The sequence below is a fragment of the Carassius carassius genome, chromosome 10 (genome assembly GCF_963082965.1).
Source record: "Carassius carassius chromosome 10, fCarCar2.1, whole genome shotgun sequence".
In the NCBI taxonomy this organism is placed as follows: Eukaryota; Metazoa; Chordata; class Actinopteri; order Cypriniformes; family Cyprinidae; genus Carassius; species Carassius carassius.
In genome coordinates this window covers 95,001-110,000 of record NC_081764.1, presented here as the reverse complement: position 1 = coordinate 110,000, position 15,000 = coordinate 95,001, and the positions used below count along the sequence as shown (strand labels likewise).

General features: G+C 39.9%; 1 protein-coding gene across 1 annotated transcript in view; it reads right to left on the bottom strand.

Moving 5' to 3' along the window:
• The window catches only part of LOC132151460 (histone deacetylase 4-like), a 68,670-nt gene that overhangs the window by 32,965 nt on the left and 20,705 nt on the right, over positions 1-15,000 (bottom strand). The window contains exon 2 of the mRNA XM_059559555.1: positions 7,021-7,083. Within this exon, the coding sequence (XP_059415538.1) occupies positions 7,021-7,083 (63 nt within the window). The remainder of the gene's footprint in view (positions 1-7,020; positions 7,084-15,000) is intronic.

Genomic DNA, 15,000 nt, shown 5'->3' with positions numbered 1-15,000 from the left:
GAACCACAGACACCGCTCCAGAACCACAGAGAACCACAGACACTGCTCCAGAAACACAGAGAACCACAGACACCTCTCCAGAACCACAGAGAACCACAGACACTGCTCCAGAACTACAGAGAACCACAGACACCGCTCCAGAACCACAGAGAACCACAGACACCTCTCCAGAACCACAGACACCTCTCCAGAATTATAGAGAACCACAGATGCCTCTCCAGAACCACAGACACCGCTCCAGAACCACAGAGAACCACAGACACCTCTCCAGAATTATAGAGAACCACAGACGCCTCTCCAGAACCACAGACACCGCTCCAGAACCACAGAGAACCACAGACACCTCTCCAGAATTATAGAGAACCACTGCCACCGCTCCAGAACCACAGACACCGCTCCAGAACTACAGAGAACCCCAGACACCACTCCAGAACCATATAGAACCACAGACACCACTCCAGAACCACAGAGAACCACAGACACCTCTCCAGAATTATAGAGAACCACAGACGCCTCTCCAGAACCACAGACACCGCTCCAGAACCACAGAGAACCACAGACACCTCTCCAGAACCACAGAGAACCACAGACACCTCTCCAGAATTATAGAGAACCACTGCCACCGCTCCAGAACCACAGACACCACTCCAGAACTACAGAGAACCACAGACACCACTCCAGAACCACAGAGAACCACAGACACCGCTTCAGAACCACAGAGAACCACAGACATCGTTCCAGAACCACAGAGAACCACATGTCTCTGGCTGTGTACTCATCTTCTTCTGGTTTATTTTCAGCTTGAGACAAAGCGTTGTAGAGTTTCAGTGAGATCAGTGACACATACTATCTCACAGACTCTCAGAGATCGATGAATAATCAGCAGCATTATCTAACACTTCATGTGACAAAACTGATCTGAAATCACGATGACCCTGGCACTTAAATGGTCATTATTCAGACACAAATAACTGGAATAATCCTTTATTCCCCGTCTGTGATTCGCTGCAGACCTTTGGGCTTTCAGGATGCTGGCGGTCATGTTGCATAACAGTCTGATGTATCCCAGCACAGAACAACCGTTGTTTTTGTCAAACAAGCTTCATGATATGTCCGTCAACTTAATGGCTCAACATTACTTGCAGTCTTTCTCGTGTCTGTCTCTCTTCTAGTTATGAGCTCCGCTGCCATGATGCTTCAGTCCCCCAGTGCTGCAGCGCTGAGGTTTAATGTCTGCGATCTGTTTTGATGTGTGTGGTCCTGATGTTCGGTCTCTGCTCGTTAGCACTAATGGATGTTGGGTGAGGCGAGGGAGGTCTGTGTGTTGTTTGGTGTGTGATGATGTGTTGTGAGACATGAGGGACATCTCCAAGGCAGTTTTTTCGGCGTGTATATTAAACTAGTGCGTTCAGACTGGCGCAGGAGCAGCGATGGTTTCAGCGCTGAGTCTATTTTTGCTGCATTGTTCACGTTCGATTAGTGAAGGCAACTTTTGGTGGACAAAATAGATATGATTACACATAAATAGTGCTAAAAATTAACAGAATAATCATATATAGTGTGTGGAGTATGTCAGAAAAGAAAATGAACAAACAAAAATGCTTAGAAGATTTACCCATTTAAACTTGTTTTTAATTATTCAGTTTGGGTTATAACTTCATGTTAAGCATGGTGCATCATCAAAAAAAATTAATAAAATAAAAACAAAACAGCGTGTTCTATATTGAAGTATGACTGAAACTACATGTTCTGATCTGTTTTTGTTGTTTCCTATTTGCATTCGAATCCCCATGTTAACAAACAAGACTTTTAAACTTCTAAAAACAAGTTTATAGTTGTCTTTGTAAAGAAATCTGTAGCTTTGGTGCTGCTGCTGTGACGCTGTACAAATGCTTGTGGATACCATCACGAGTCTGCAGCTGCAGTGATGATGAAGTTATGTGGATGTGAAGCTCAAGCTTGTGTCGTGAAACAGGCGTCAGACATGAACTTCCTCAGCGACACAGCAAACAGACTAGAGTTGTTCCGATTCCGATAATAGTATCGGAAATATCACCGATACCACAACAAATTCTGTCATCGGCATCGGTGAGTACATGAACCCATATACCGATCTGATACCATTTTCTTTCTCATCATTTCATTTTCTCATCGCGTTCTAAACCGCCAACAGCCGCTTCTATATTATAGATCAGTGGTTAGCAGTATGTCCGCTGTTTATCAGTATTTCAGACTGGACCAACCAGACAGTAAAACGGCAACTAGGGATGCCACAAGTACTGCCACTTCACTACCAAGTCGGTGCTGAAAATGTAAAAATGTGATGATATCAGTTTCTCTGTAGTACCGGTAGTAAGTTACCGACTCCCGAGTATATTCGTTACCCACAGCTGTGTTCAGTCGCTTCAGTGTTAGTCTAAGCGCAGGGCTCCAGACTGTAGCCGAATATATACTAGTGTCTGTGAATATTAAACTGCAAAATACTATTTAAATATTACTCCTGCAAAGTCTACATCTCTGTGGGTGACGGGCGAGATGCGCGGGAGCTCGCTGTTTTGTAGTCTCTGCCGTGTGTCACTATATGAGGACATGAACGCATAAACCGTCACTTCATGAGAATTCACCGTTTCATTTGAGAAAACTGTCATATCATAAACACAGACACTCAAAGATCTTCATGGCAACCTATCAAAATAAATGTTCGGTTTAACGCGAGTAAATTGACAATATATTAAGCTACTGTTGTAGCCTACAGTAGATTTAGCTATGTCTCTATGTAGTAATAATAATACGTCTCTATTAATAATAATAATTATGCCTAGACAGTTGCTGATTAATATCTGATTAATATAATTTTTTATATTCCTAGACTTATTTGTTGCAGTTTTTTATACAGTTATATTGTAAAACTAAAATACCTTTTTTAGTTTGCGGTTTTAGATTTTTGGCTGCATTTGAAGTTCTTTTTCACTTAAGAAAATAAATAATATTACTGTCAAATTCATGTCAGATAATAGAAATACTGTAATAAATACAGTAGTTCACCATGTATTTGTTCATGTTTTATTAAGGGATAAGTCTGAAGCACACCATAAAATAATTCTAGCAATTTACACAGGGCTAGTAGTATATACAGCTGTATATACAGATACACACCCAGGTATCGGATCAGTACTCGGTACTCGGTACCCTGAGCCCAGGTATCGGAATCGGTATGGGGAAGAGAAAAAGGGTATCGGAACATATCTAAAACAGACTTTAACTTCTTTAATGGAGTGCTGTTTTTGTTAGCATCATTAGATACTCTGCAAATTGCAAACAAAAGAAATTTTGTGGTCGAGTGCAATCACACACACAGAGAAGGCCTGCATGTCGTGTGCTTCAATCATCAGAGGCGAGCAGGTCCTCAAGTCTACAGGATCAGCGCACAACGGCTGCAAACACATTTCCCTAACATTTCCCTTGTTTGTTTTATCAACAAAGATTGAACACAGACACAAGAAGAGCTGGTTTAAATTCACTAAGGACAAGACCACAGGAAACAGATGATTCTTCTGCACAATCTGACTTTGCTGCAGCCTGGAATTGAACTACTGGTTTCGTCTGGTCAGAGGAGAACTGGCCCCCCAACTGAGCCTGGTTTCTCCCAAAGTTTTTTTCTCCATTCTGTCACCGATGGAGTTTCGGTTCCTTGCCGCTGTCGCCTCTGGCTTGCTTAGTTGGGGACACTTCATCTACAGCGATATCGTTGACTTGATTGCAAATAAATGCACAGACACTATTTAACTGAACAGAGATGACATCACTGAATTCAAAGATGGACTGCCTTTAACTATCATTTTGCATTATTGACACTGTTTTCCTAATGAATGTTGTTCAGTTGCTTTGACGCAATCTTTTTTTGTTTAAAGCGCTATATAAATAAAGGTGACTTGACTAAGTGTTACGGTAATTTTCATGCTGCTGTTATGAAAGGCTAATGCATGTCTGTCTCCAGAGCCCGTGCCATCTGTCTCCATCTCTGTACGCCATGTAAGACCTCATCTATAATTCAGTGCACTAAATCAAGGCGTTACGCTGGGAAAAAAATGAATGCATCATACGTCTCTTCTAAACACAGCATTAAAAGTGCTTATGTTTGACTGGTGAACAGCACATGACCAACATGATGAAACTAACAGGCTCATTTCTACAGTTCAAATTGTCAGATTTTGTCCGTCACTACAGCGGTTCTCAACTGGTTTTGCTTCAATGGTTTAGTGAACAAAAGTAACAAAATGTCTTTAAAATCCATCTAATTTGACAAATTTGTAATTTGTACCAAAATATTGTTTGGTTTAACTGGACTCACACAACCTTTGACATCAACAACTAGTAATCAGGGCTCCAGACTGCCAGCATGACTAAAGTCACGCTAAAGTCCAGTGTGGAAGTCGTTGCCTAGTGGTTAGAGAGTCTGACTCCTAACCCTAGCGTTGTGGGTTCGAGTCTTGGGCCGGTAATACCACGACTGAGGTGCCCTTGAGCAAGACACCGAAACCCCGACTGCTCCCCGGGCGCCGCAGCATAAATGATGCCCACTGCTCCGGGTGTGTGTTCACTGTGTGTGTATGTGTGTGTGTGTGTGTGCGCATGTTCACTGTGTGTGTGTGTGTGCGTGTTCACTGTGTGTGTGTGTGTGTGTTTACTGCTGTGTGTGTGCACTTTGGATGGGTTAAATGCAGTGCACTAATTCTGAGTATGGGTCACCATACTAGGTTGTATGTCACGTCACTTTTTTATTTTTGTGTGCGGTCACACTGGCGCGACCACCGCGTTGTTCAACTCATAAGCACTGCCATTTCTGTTGCATACCAACATCAAAAGGCAAATGAAACAAAGCATAACGAAATTGTGCTACTCGTTTGAACTGGGAAGGGAAGGGAAGTCGTGGCCTAATGGTTAGAGAGTCGGACTCCCAATCGAAAGGTTGTGAGTTCGAGTCCCGGGCCGGCAGGAATTGAGTGCATGTACAGTTCTCTCTCCACCTTCAATACCACGACTTAGGTGCCCTTGAGCAAGGCACCGAACCCCCAACTGCTCCCCGGGCGCCGCAGCATAAATGATGAACACTGCTCCGGGTGTGTGCTCACAGTGTGTGTGTGTGTGTGTGTGTTCACTGCTCTGTGTGTGTGCAGTGTGTGCATTTTTTGGGGTGGTGCTAGCGCAGTGGATAAGACACATGTCTTTGGTGTGAGAGACCCGGGTTCGAATCCACTGTGAGGCACCAATGTGTCCCTGAGCAAGACACTTAACCCCTAGTTGCTCCAGAGGTGTGCGACCTCTGACATATGTGGCAATTGTAAGTCGCTTTGGATAAAAGCGTCAGCTAAATGAATAAATGTAATGTAATGTAACTGCGCAGCGCTGCGAGAGAAGAGCCTGGTTTATTCTCGCCGCGTTAACACGAGCGCAAAGCTGCGCACAGCAAAAATGAGTTTTACTTTTCTTTGAAAAGCTTGTTATCTTTGCTGTTTACCTCACGGTACGCTATTTAAATTTTTTTATTTGATTCCTCAGTGTTTGCTAAATGTTCTGTAATTTATTAGTTGCTATATAATACAGCATGTGGTGTATGCCATGCCTTGTCTTCATCGTTTTTGTTAATAACGATTAACAAAACTCCTTAAAAAATGCAGTTGTTAAGCCCCTCCTGAAAAAGAGCAATCTTGATAACACCATTTTGAGCAATTTTAGACCAATATCTAATCTTCCTTTCATAGGCAAAATTATAGAAAAGGTAGTTTTTAATCAGCTGAACAAATACTTAAACTCAAATGGATACCTGTACAATTTCAATCTGGTTTTCGACTGCATCACAGCACAGAGACAGCACTCATTAAGATAATAAATGATATTCGCTTAAATTGTGACTCTGGCAATATATCAGTGCTAGATCTCAGTGCTGCGTGTGACACTGTCGATCATAACTTACTACTAGAGAGACTGGAAAACTGGGTCGGGCTTTCTGGGATGGTACTCAAATGGTTCAGGTCATACTTAGAAGGGAGAGGTTATTATGTGAGTCTAGGAGAGCATAAGTCTAAGTGGACGTCCATGACATGTGGAGTCCCACAAGGGTCAATTCTAGCACCGCTCTTGTTTAGCCTGTATATGCTACTACTAAGTCAAATAATGAGAAAGAACCAAATTGCCTATCACAGCTATGCTGATGATACACAGATTTACCTAGCCTTATCTCCAAATGCACTATATTTTCTCTGTTTTTTTTTATTTATTTCATGTAAAATCATTTTCTAACTGTTTTAAATTCATTTTAAATAAGTACATTTTTTAATAATTTTAAAAGTTTTAAAATTGCTTGTTTTATTCTTCATTATTATTTTACTTTCTTTTATGTAAAGCACTTTGAATTACCATTGTGTACGAAATGTGCTATATAAATAAACTTGCCTTGCCTAATAACAGTTTTGTAAGCTAGTCATTGTATCTTACTGTTTATTATTGTTGTGCTTTTTAATTAAGAACAACAAAGAATCCATATTTTGTTTTAGTCTTAAAAATGTAAAGGTGTGTAGATGTAAGCAAATCAGACAATCATCTTTTTTTTGTAAAACGTGACAAGATCGCGAACGGCTTTTAACAGCAAAAGAGGATCTCCCATTCACGAAATACTGAAGAAAAAGAACAGGTTGAATGGTAACCACTTTCATTTCCATATAACTTGAAACTATGATAAAAGTTCATCAGCATGCATTGATTAATTCCAGTTGTGGCAAAAAATTTAATAAATAAAAAAGGGGACCAATCATGTTCCCAATCATGTTCCTTCTAAATCTGAAGACAGGTTATTTGGCTATTCTAACCATCCACTATATTTAGTATTGTTTTTTTTTGTATTTAGCATGTTTTCTCTTGTCTGTGACTAAAGAGCACTGCTCTACATTCAGTCAGTTAGGAGGAAACTGCAGCATTCCTACTGGAGAAATATCATGAAAAGGTAGACACGAGTTGCGTTACCTGTGGGAATGTGGTCAAACGCAGACGGTTTCAAAAGCTCCATAGTCTGATCCATCTGAGAGTCTAAGAAAAAGACAGAGACAGAGCGTGATTCAATGGCAAAATATTCTCCACTGTCATTCTGTGAAAATAAGTCACCTTTATTTATTAAGCACTTTCAACAATAGAGATTGTGTCAAAGCAATTTTATAGTATCAAAATAGGAAAACAGCGTGTCAATGCAAAATGACAAAAGTAAACACAATTTGCAATCAACACACATTGTAAATATTTCATATTGCATTAGATATACATTATTCAACAAGATATCCAGTTGTTGTACAGTTTTTTTGCAAGTTTTTACATTTCTTTTTGTATCTCAAACACAATCAGTTTTACCAGGGATTAGGGGTGTGCCGGTATGAGTATCAGTATCAAACAGTTCACAGACAAATTCCCAGTGATAATCCCTATGTGTGGACTCTGGAGTGAGCAGGGCACGTGGTTGTTGGTAATTTACTGGGCAAAGGGAGCGAAGTAATTTCCAGTTGCAAATAACGTAGGCTACATTTTATTTTTCATAAAGTTTTAAAAATATGCTATATAATATATAAAAGCTAAAATATAAAACTTTTAAAAATATAAAATGTTTTTTTTTTTTTTTTTATGCCAGTGTCGATCAGCAAATCTGTGTTGTCACGGGAACAGCCAGCTGAAGATAATGAGGAAATTACTTCGCTCCCCTTGCCCAGTAAATTCCAAACGACTACATAATGGCACGCACATGCCCTACTCACTCCAAAGTCCCCACTCCGAGGGGACAGGGATGATCACTTACATTTGCAATTTGCCCCGTGAACCGTTTGATACCGATACGCATACCAGCAGAATAAGAGTCACCGTTTGGGTGTTTGTAACTTTTTAGTTCTTTTTGTTTATAATAAACCTGTCAACAGTCCAGCCGACCCCTTTGTCCTCTTCCTTCCATCCCACGAACTTTGCTACAAATATATATAAAACTAGTTAAATATATATAAAGAACTACCGCGTCACTGACGGTAGTTGATCTAGGGTGACCACCGGCTAATAAGCCCAAGGGGGGACAAGGGGTATGTTTCTGAGGGACAATGTGGGACACTGCCTTGCGCGGCGGTGCCCCCACCCCATGGGCAGACTCCCTGATAGTGGTTTACCCATTTCTAGCACATACCACCTTACATGGTATATTAATAATGCCCTATTCCCCTAAACGTGTAACTGCTGATGTTTGCTCATGACAGAATTGACAGATGCACTTCCACTTACGATTTACTTTAGCTATTTAATTTTATTTATTTTTCATTACAATTTATTCACTTTAAATAAATTATAGTATAAAATTATAGGATTAAAATGAATTGTAGTTGCTCAACACCACAGGAACAGTTAAAAAAAAAAAGTCTAAACTCACAACTCCAGAGGTTCACGGGGAGGAAGGCTGGTGAACTCGCATGTTAGTTAAGGCAGGCGCATGAAAACAAAGTTTGAAACAGGACACACCTTCTCTTTTTTAATTGATGATGGCGGTGCCTCAGAGTCTCTTTCTCCATTTTTCGAATCGTAAAGCGTGCATCTAAAAGTTCCTTCCCAGTGTGTCTGGTAAGCACAGGGGAAGTCGTGGCCTGGTGGTTAGAGAATCGGACTCCCAATCGAAGGGTTGTGGGTTCGAGTCCCGGGCCGGCAGGAATTGTGGGTGGGGGGAGTGCATGTACAGTTCTCTCACCACCTTCAATACCACGACTTAGGTGCCCTTGAGCAAGGCATCGAACCCCCAACTGCTCCCCGGGCGCCGCAGCATAAATGGCTGCCCACTGCTCCGGGTGTGTGTTCACAGTGTGTGTGTGTGTTCACTTCACGTGCGTGCGCTGTCATGACAACAACGAAAAAGTTGACAACAACCTAGTCATCAGTTCACCTGAGGGGTGGGTGTGGCAACAGTAGCGTGCTGAACTGTCAAGTAATGTTCGTTTGGCTGCCTGGGGCTCCAGTATATAGAGCGATAGACTTTTTTTGAGCAAGCATTGATTTGTGGGACGCATGAATTGGGCTTAAAACGCTGTGCGCGCACACGCTACGCGGGACGGGTGGTCGCCCTAAGTTGATCCCATCACCACCACAGCCCTAAATGTAGGTGAGCAGTTGCAGCAGATAGTAATTACAGAGAACATGAAAAGGCTTTTCACTTCTTCACAGCAGCTCAACACAGCAATACACGGCTATAAATAACCCCAGAGAGAGAGAGAGAGAGCGAGATAGAGAGAGAAATAGAGAGAGAGAGAGAGAGAGATAGAGAGAGATAGAAAGAGAGAGAGAGAAATAGAGAGAGAGATAGAGAGAGATAGAGAGAGAGAGAGAGACACAGAGAGAGAGAGAGAGAGAAATAGAGAGAGAGATAGAGAGAGAGAGAGAGAGAGAGAGAGAGACAGAGAGAGAGAGAGAGAGAAATAGAGAGAGAGAGACAGAGAGAGAGAGAAATAGAGAGAGAGAGAGAGAGAGAGAAATAGAGAGAGATCGAGATACAGAGAGAGACAGAGAGAGAGATAGAGAGAGAGAGAGAGAAAGAGAGAGAGAGAGAGAGAGATAGAGAGAGAGATAGAGAGAGAGACAGAGAGAGATAGAGAGAGAGAGAGAGAAATAGAGAGAGAGAGAGAGAGAGAGATAGAGAGAGAAATAGAGATAGAGAGAGAGAGAGAGAGAGATAGAGAGACAGAGAGAGAGAAATAGAGAGAGAGAGAGAGAGAGAGAGATAGAGAGACAGAGAGAGAGAGAGATAGAGAGAGGCTTAACAAACCTTTATTTTATCACAATTATTCCATCAAAAATTACACTGAAATACAGAAACCATCACATTATAAACTTTCTCTACATTAAAAATATAAAATCAGCACTTCATCTACAATTTCACACAAAACTTTTCCCACAGTCCAAACAGTTGAAAATTCTAACACATTATTTACCATTTTAAAATATGAAAACTCAACTTTAATTCGAGCGGCAACCAACCCTTTCAGAACACACTCTGCATCGACTGAACCAGAACCTAATCATTTGTTCTTCCTTGTTTTCCATATTGCTAACTTTGCTGATCCCAATAAATAATTTAATAAACACAATTTCCTTCGTTCTTGATAATTATATTTCATACTGCTAATAAAATTCTTATAAGAAAATTCTACACCAAAGCCTTCAAACCAACTTTTTAAAATACGAAAAAGACCTCCTAACCTCTTACATTGAATAAATAAATGATCCACAGTTTCTTCTATTCCACAGAAAGGACAATTTTTCCCAACTGCTGAATTCAGGTGCGCCACGTGTCTGTTCGTAGCTATAATACCATGAATTAGCCGCCACTGTAAATCTGCTGTACGTTTCTCTATAGGAGATTTGTACAGAGATCTCCAGCAGCCACCAAAGTCTGGCCCAAACAATTCTGACCACCTCCAAGTCTTGACTTTTTCCAGAACACGCCAGTGATACATTTTGACACACACAGAATAAAGTGCTTTTTTGCTAATGTCCTGAAACGCCCCCAATTCAGGTGTTTTAAAAGACAAAATCATGCCGCTATCTTCCTTAAACTCCTCCGATGCCGCTGCAGACACAAAAATCAATGGAAACACACAGTTTTTCTCCTCCTCTTGCTCTTGTTGAAGTCCTAACGCTTCTCTGCAGACTCCTGGTAAAGCTGCATTCACTTCCTTCAGCACCTGAGACACAACGCGCCTAGAATGTATTCCAGTGTTCTTCTGCAATGTTTCCTCAGTTTTCCATCCGTTTGCATCTCTAAGATTCTTAAGTTTAGTACATCCAGCTCTAATCAGACAGTTCCTCAAACTTTCTGAAGACAAACATTTGGCCTGAATAAATGGATTATGAAGCAACGGTTCCTCCAGAATCCATTCTTGTAAATGTTCAACTCCTCTGCTTACAGAAAAAGTCATTTTCCACGCTTGTAGCATGGAGCGATAGAAAGAAGTCAGATTGCTCAAATCCAGTTCCTTAGTTCGAATTAAAAACAACTGTTTATCGTATCCAAGACATGATGTACTCCTCAGCAAAACACACGCTACCTTACTCCACTCGATGTCTTCTACATACAACAGTCTCTGTAAAGCTTGTAAACGAAAAGTATTGATCCGACTTCTGATATCCACAAGGCCTTGTCCTCCTTCTTGGGTTGACAAATACAGAGCAGGCCCAGGAATCCAGTGCTGGCCTGACCAGAAGAAATCCACCAACTTTCTCTGTATATCCTTGATCAATTTATCAGGTGGCTCTAGCACATTCAGCTTGTGCCACAGCATGGATGCAGCCAAATTGTTTATAACCAGGACTCTACCCCTATAGGATAGTTCAGGTAATAGCCAATTCCATTTAGACAACTTAGCTAACACCTTATTCAGCATCCCTTCCCAGTTCTTTTTCCTATAATTTTCTGAACCCAAGAAGACTTTAATGCCTTCTGTTCCCCACTTCAATCCTCCTGGAATGTGAGGTATCCCACCATTCCTCCATTCACCCATAATAAACCCCTCACTTTTTCCCCAGTTTACTTTTGCAGAAGAAGCCTTTTCAAATAGAGTTAGACTCTTACAAATTTCTTGCATATCTTCTTGACCAGTTACAAACACAGTTATATCATCTGCATATGCGGACACAGAACATTTCACATTTTCTGCAACATAAAAACCTTTCAAATGACTTCTTAAATGACATAATAGAGGTTCAATTACTAAGCTATATAACTGCCCTGAAAGAGGACACCCCTGTCTAATGCCTCTTTTAACAGCTACTGGGCTACTCAATCCCCCACCTCCTGTCTTGATTAAAACAGATGCATTATTATACAACAACTTTATCCAAGCAACAATATTATTCCCAAACCCAAAAGCTTCTAAAACCTCAAAAAGATATATATGTCCCACACGATCAAAGGCTTTTTCCTGATCAATAGATAAAAACCCGACATCACAATTATTATTCATCGAAACATCTATAACATCTCTCATTAAAAACAAATTATCCATAATTGTACGACCTGGAATACAATATGTTTGTTCCTTCTTCACCACACTATGTAAATGTTTCTTTAGCCTATTAGCTAAACATTTAGATATTATTTTATAATCTAAACACATTAAAGAAACTGGTCTCCAATTTTTTAACAAACCCAGATCTCCTTTTTTTGGAATTAGAGATAACACCGCCCTTTGACAGCTACTTGGAAGTATTCCTCTCACAAAACATTCACAGACTACTTCATGAAAGTCTCTGCCTAAAATGCTCCAGAAGTTCTTGTAAAATTCTGCTGGTAGGCCATCAATTCCTGGTGCTCGACTTGTAGAGAGTTGTTGAACTGCTTCAGAGAGTTCATTAAATGAAATCATCTGTTCAAGCTCTTCTTTGTCCATATCATTCAGCTTAGGTAACCCTTGCAACAGTTGATCCATACTTCCAGAAACACAGTCAGTAGGTCCAAATAAATCAGTGTAAAAGTCCATAGCCATTTTTCTAATTTCCAATGGATTTGAAGTCAATGTCCCATTCTCACAACGCAAACAGTGCAAAATTTTCTCTTGTGCAACTTTTCTTTCTAAATTAAAAAAATAAGAAGTAGGAGAATCAGTTTCTTTAATAGACATTATCCTTGCTCTAATCAAAGCACCCTTTACTCTTTCCTCCAAAAAAACCTTCAAATCCATTTTCTTATTCTTTAATTCCTTACTTAGTCCTTCATTCTTAGCATCAATCAAATGTTCCATATCATAAATATCGTTCTCCAATTGCTTTATTTTCCTTTTTATATGTACCGTTGAATTATAAGAATACTGCTGACAAAACACCCTGATCTGTGTTTTCCCAACCTCCCACCATTGAGTCAAATTTTCAAAGCCACTCTTATTCAATTTCCACATTTCCCAAAAGAACCTGAACTTCTCACAGAAGGAATTATCCTGCAATAATTTAACATTAAAATGCCAATAATACTGTGGACGCTGTACTATATTAATATTAAAATCAATGGTAACAACATGATGATCAGAAAAACCAATAGGAAAAATATTTGCATTCATGATTCTGTTGTTTTCTTTTTTACTAACATATAATCTGTCTAATCTTGCACCAGTAACAGAGGAATCTAACATCTTGATCCATGTATACTGTTTAACCATCTGATTCCTATCCCTCCACACATCCATTAACTCAAACTCTTTAGTTAAACTGAGAAGTACATGGCTTGACTGTGGGTGAGTTTCTTCTCAATTTCGGTCTAATAAGAAATTTGTAGTACAATTCCAATCTCCACCCATTATCACACAGATATCATCATTTTGTTGTCTTAATGTGTCTTGTAACTTTTTAAAAAGCTCTATACGATCTGGTCCTTCATTAGGAGCATAAACATTAACGAATAAACATACAATCCCCTTAATTTCTGCTTTAACTATTAAAACTCTACCCTTTTCTAATTCTATAGTAGACAAAATATTTAAATCCATATTTTTTGAAAAAAGAATAGCCACCCCCGCACTTATATTTGATCCATGACTAATGAAACACTTCCCATCCCACCATCTATGCCATTCCACCTCATTATCACAATCTGTATGTGTTTCTTGTAAATAAGTAATGTTTATATTTTTTAATTTAATTATTTCAGCAACCATTGCTCTCTTGCTTCTGTCTCTTCCTCCATTAATATTTAAGGAGCCCGCTCTTATAATCTCCATAAGAGGACTAAGAAAGAAAGAAAGAAGAGACAGACAGAAAAGGAAAAGTGTTAAAGTCACCTTATGTGAAGTGCAACTCATTTGGGCCAAATATTAAATTTACGTTTTGCATGACTTTTCCCTCTTCTTATCTTTGAAAGTATCTTTTTTAACCGAAATCTTTTCCTCTGACTCAGACCTTCTTCTCCAACCCTCTTCTGCCAAAAAAGAACTGAAGTTTCAAACTTTTTCACATCAGGAAAAAAATTCCTTACATCAATTGTTTTTCCAAACGTTTCATCCATAAATTCGTTTAACTCTTCCAACGAATATACTTGTTCACTTGTGATTTGTGAGAAATTAGATACATCTGAACAATCAGACAGAACACTTTCATCATCGTTACCATCCTCATTACCCACTTCCTTATCAGATCCCAGCACTATCTTTGATATAAAAAAATCACCACCACTTACAGTCTTTGATTCTACTCCACTTTTACTTTCAATTAACTCATCCACTGCTTCAGTTCGCTGTAAAACTCCTCCATCAGTTACAACAGACTTACCATTTACAATTTCAACATTTTCCTGAAATTGAACATTACCAGAACTATTTCCATTCTGATTTTCGCTACCTGACAATTTATCATCAGAAAAAAGTCCTTTTTTGTTGGGAACTTCCTCCAATCTCATCTCCTTTCTCAATATTTAGCGACTTAGCTTCCCCACTATTATTTCCTTCCAACACTGGATTATTTGTTCTCTCACCCGAAACACCACTCGGGCCAGCCTCATTGCCTTCTTCGTTTCTGAAAGGGCACGACAATTTCACGTGTCCAACTGAGTTGCATTCATAGCATCTCATTTCCCCAGCGCTAGCATACACCATATATGACTTACCATCAAAAACGCACCTAAATGAAACATTTAAATTCGGTGAATTCAAAAACATATACACATGTCGTCTAAACGACAACACATGTTTCAAAGCCGCATTCTTGCATCCAAGCGGGACCATTTTAATTGCACTTGCGAACTTCCCAAAACGTGAAAGTTCCCTTTCTATATCCGCATCGGGAATGAACGGCGGAACATTAGAAATCGTTACCCTTGTTGTTGGAGAAACCAAGGGTTGTACTGGAATAAAATTCCCACTTACCGAAATTCCACTTTCAACCAAACGATTAACGAGTAGTTCGTCCTTCAGGAAAACCACAACGGCCTTATTCATCCGAGAAGCCGATACA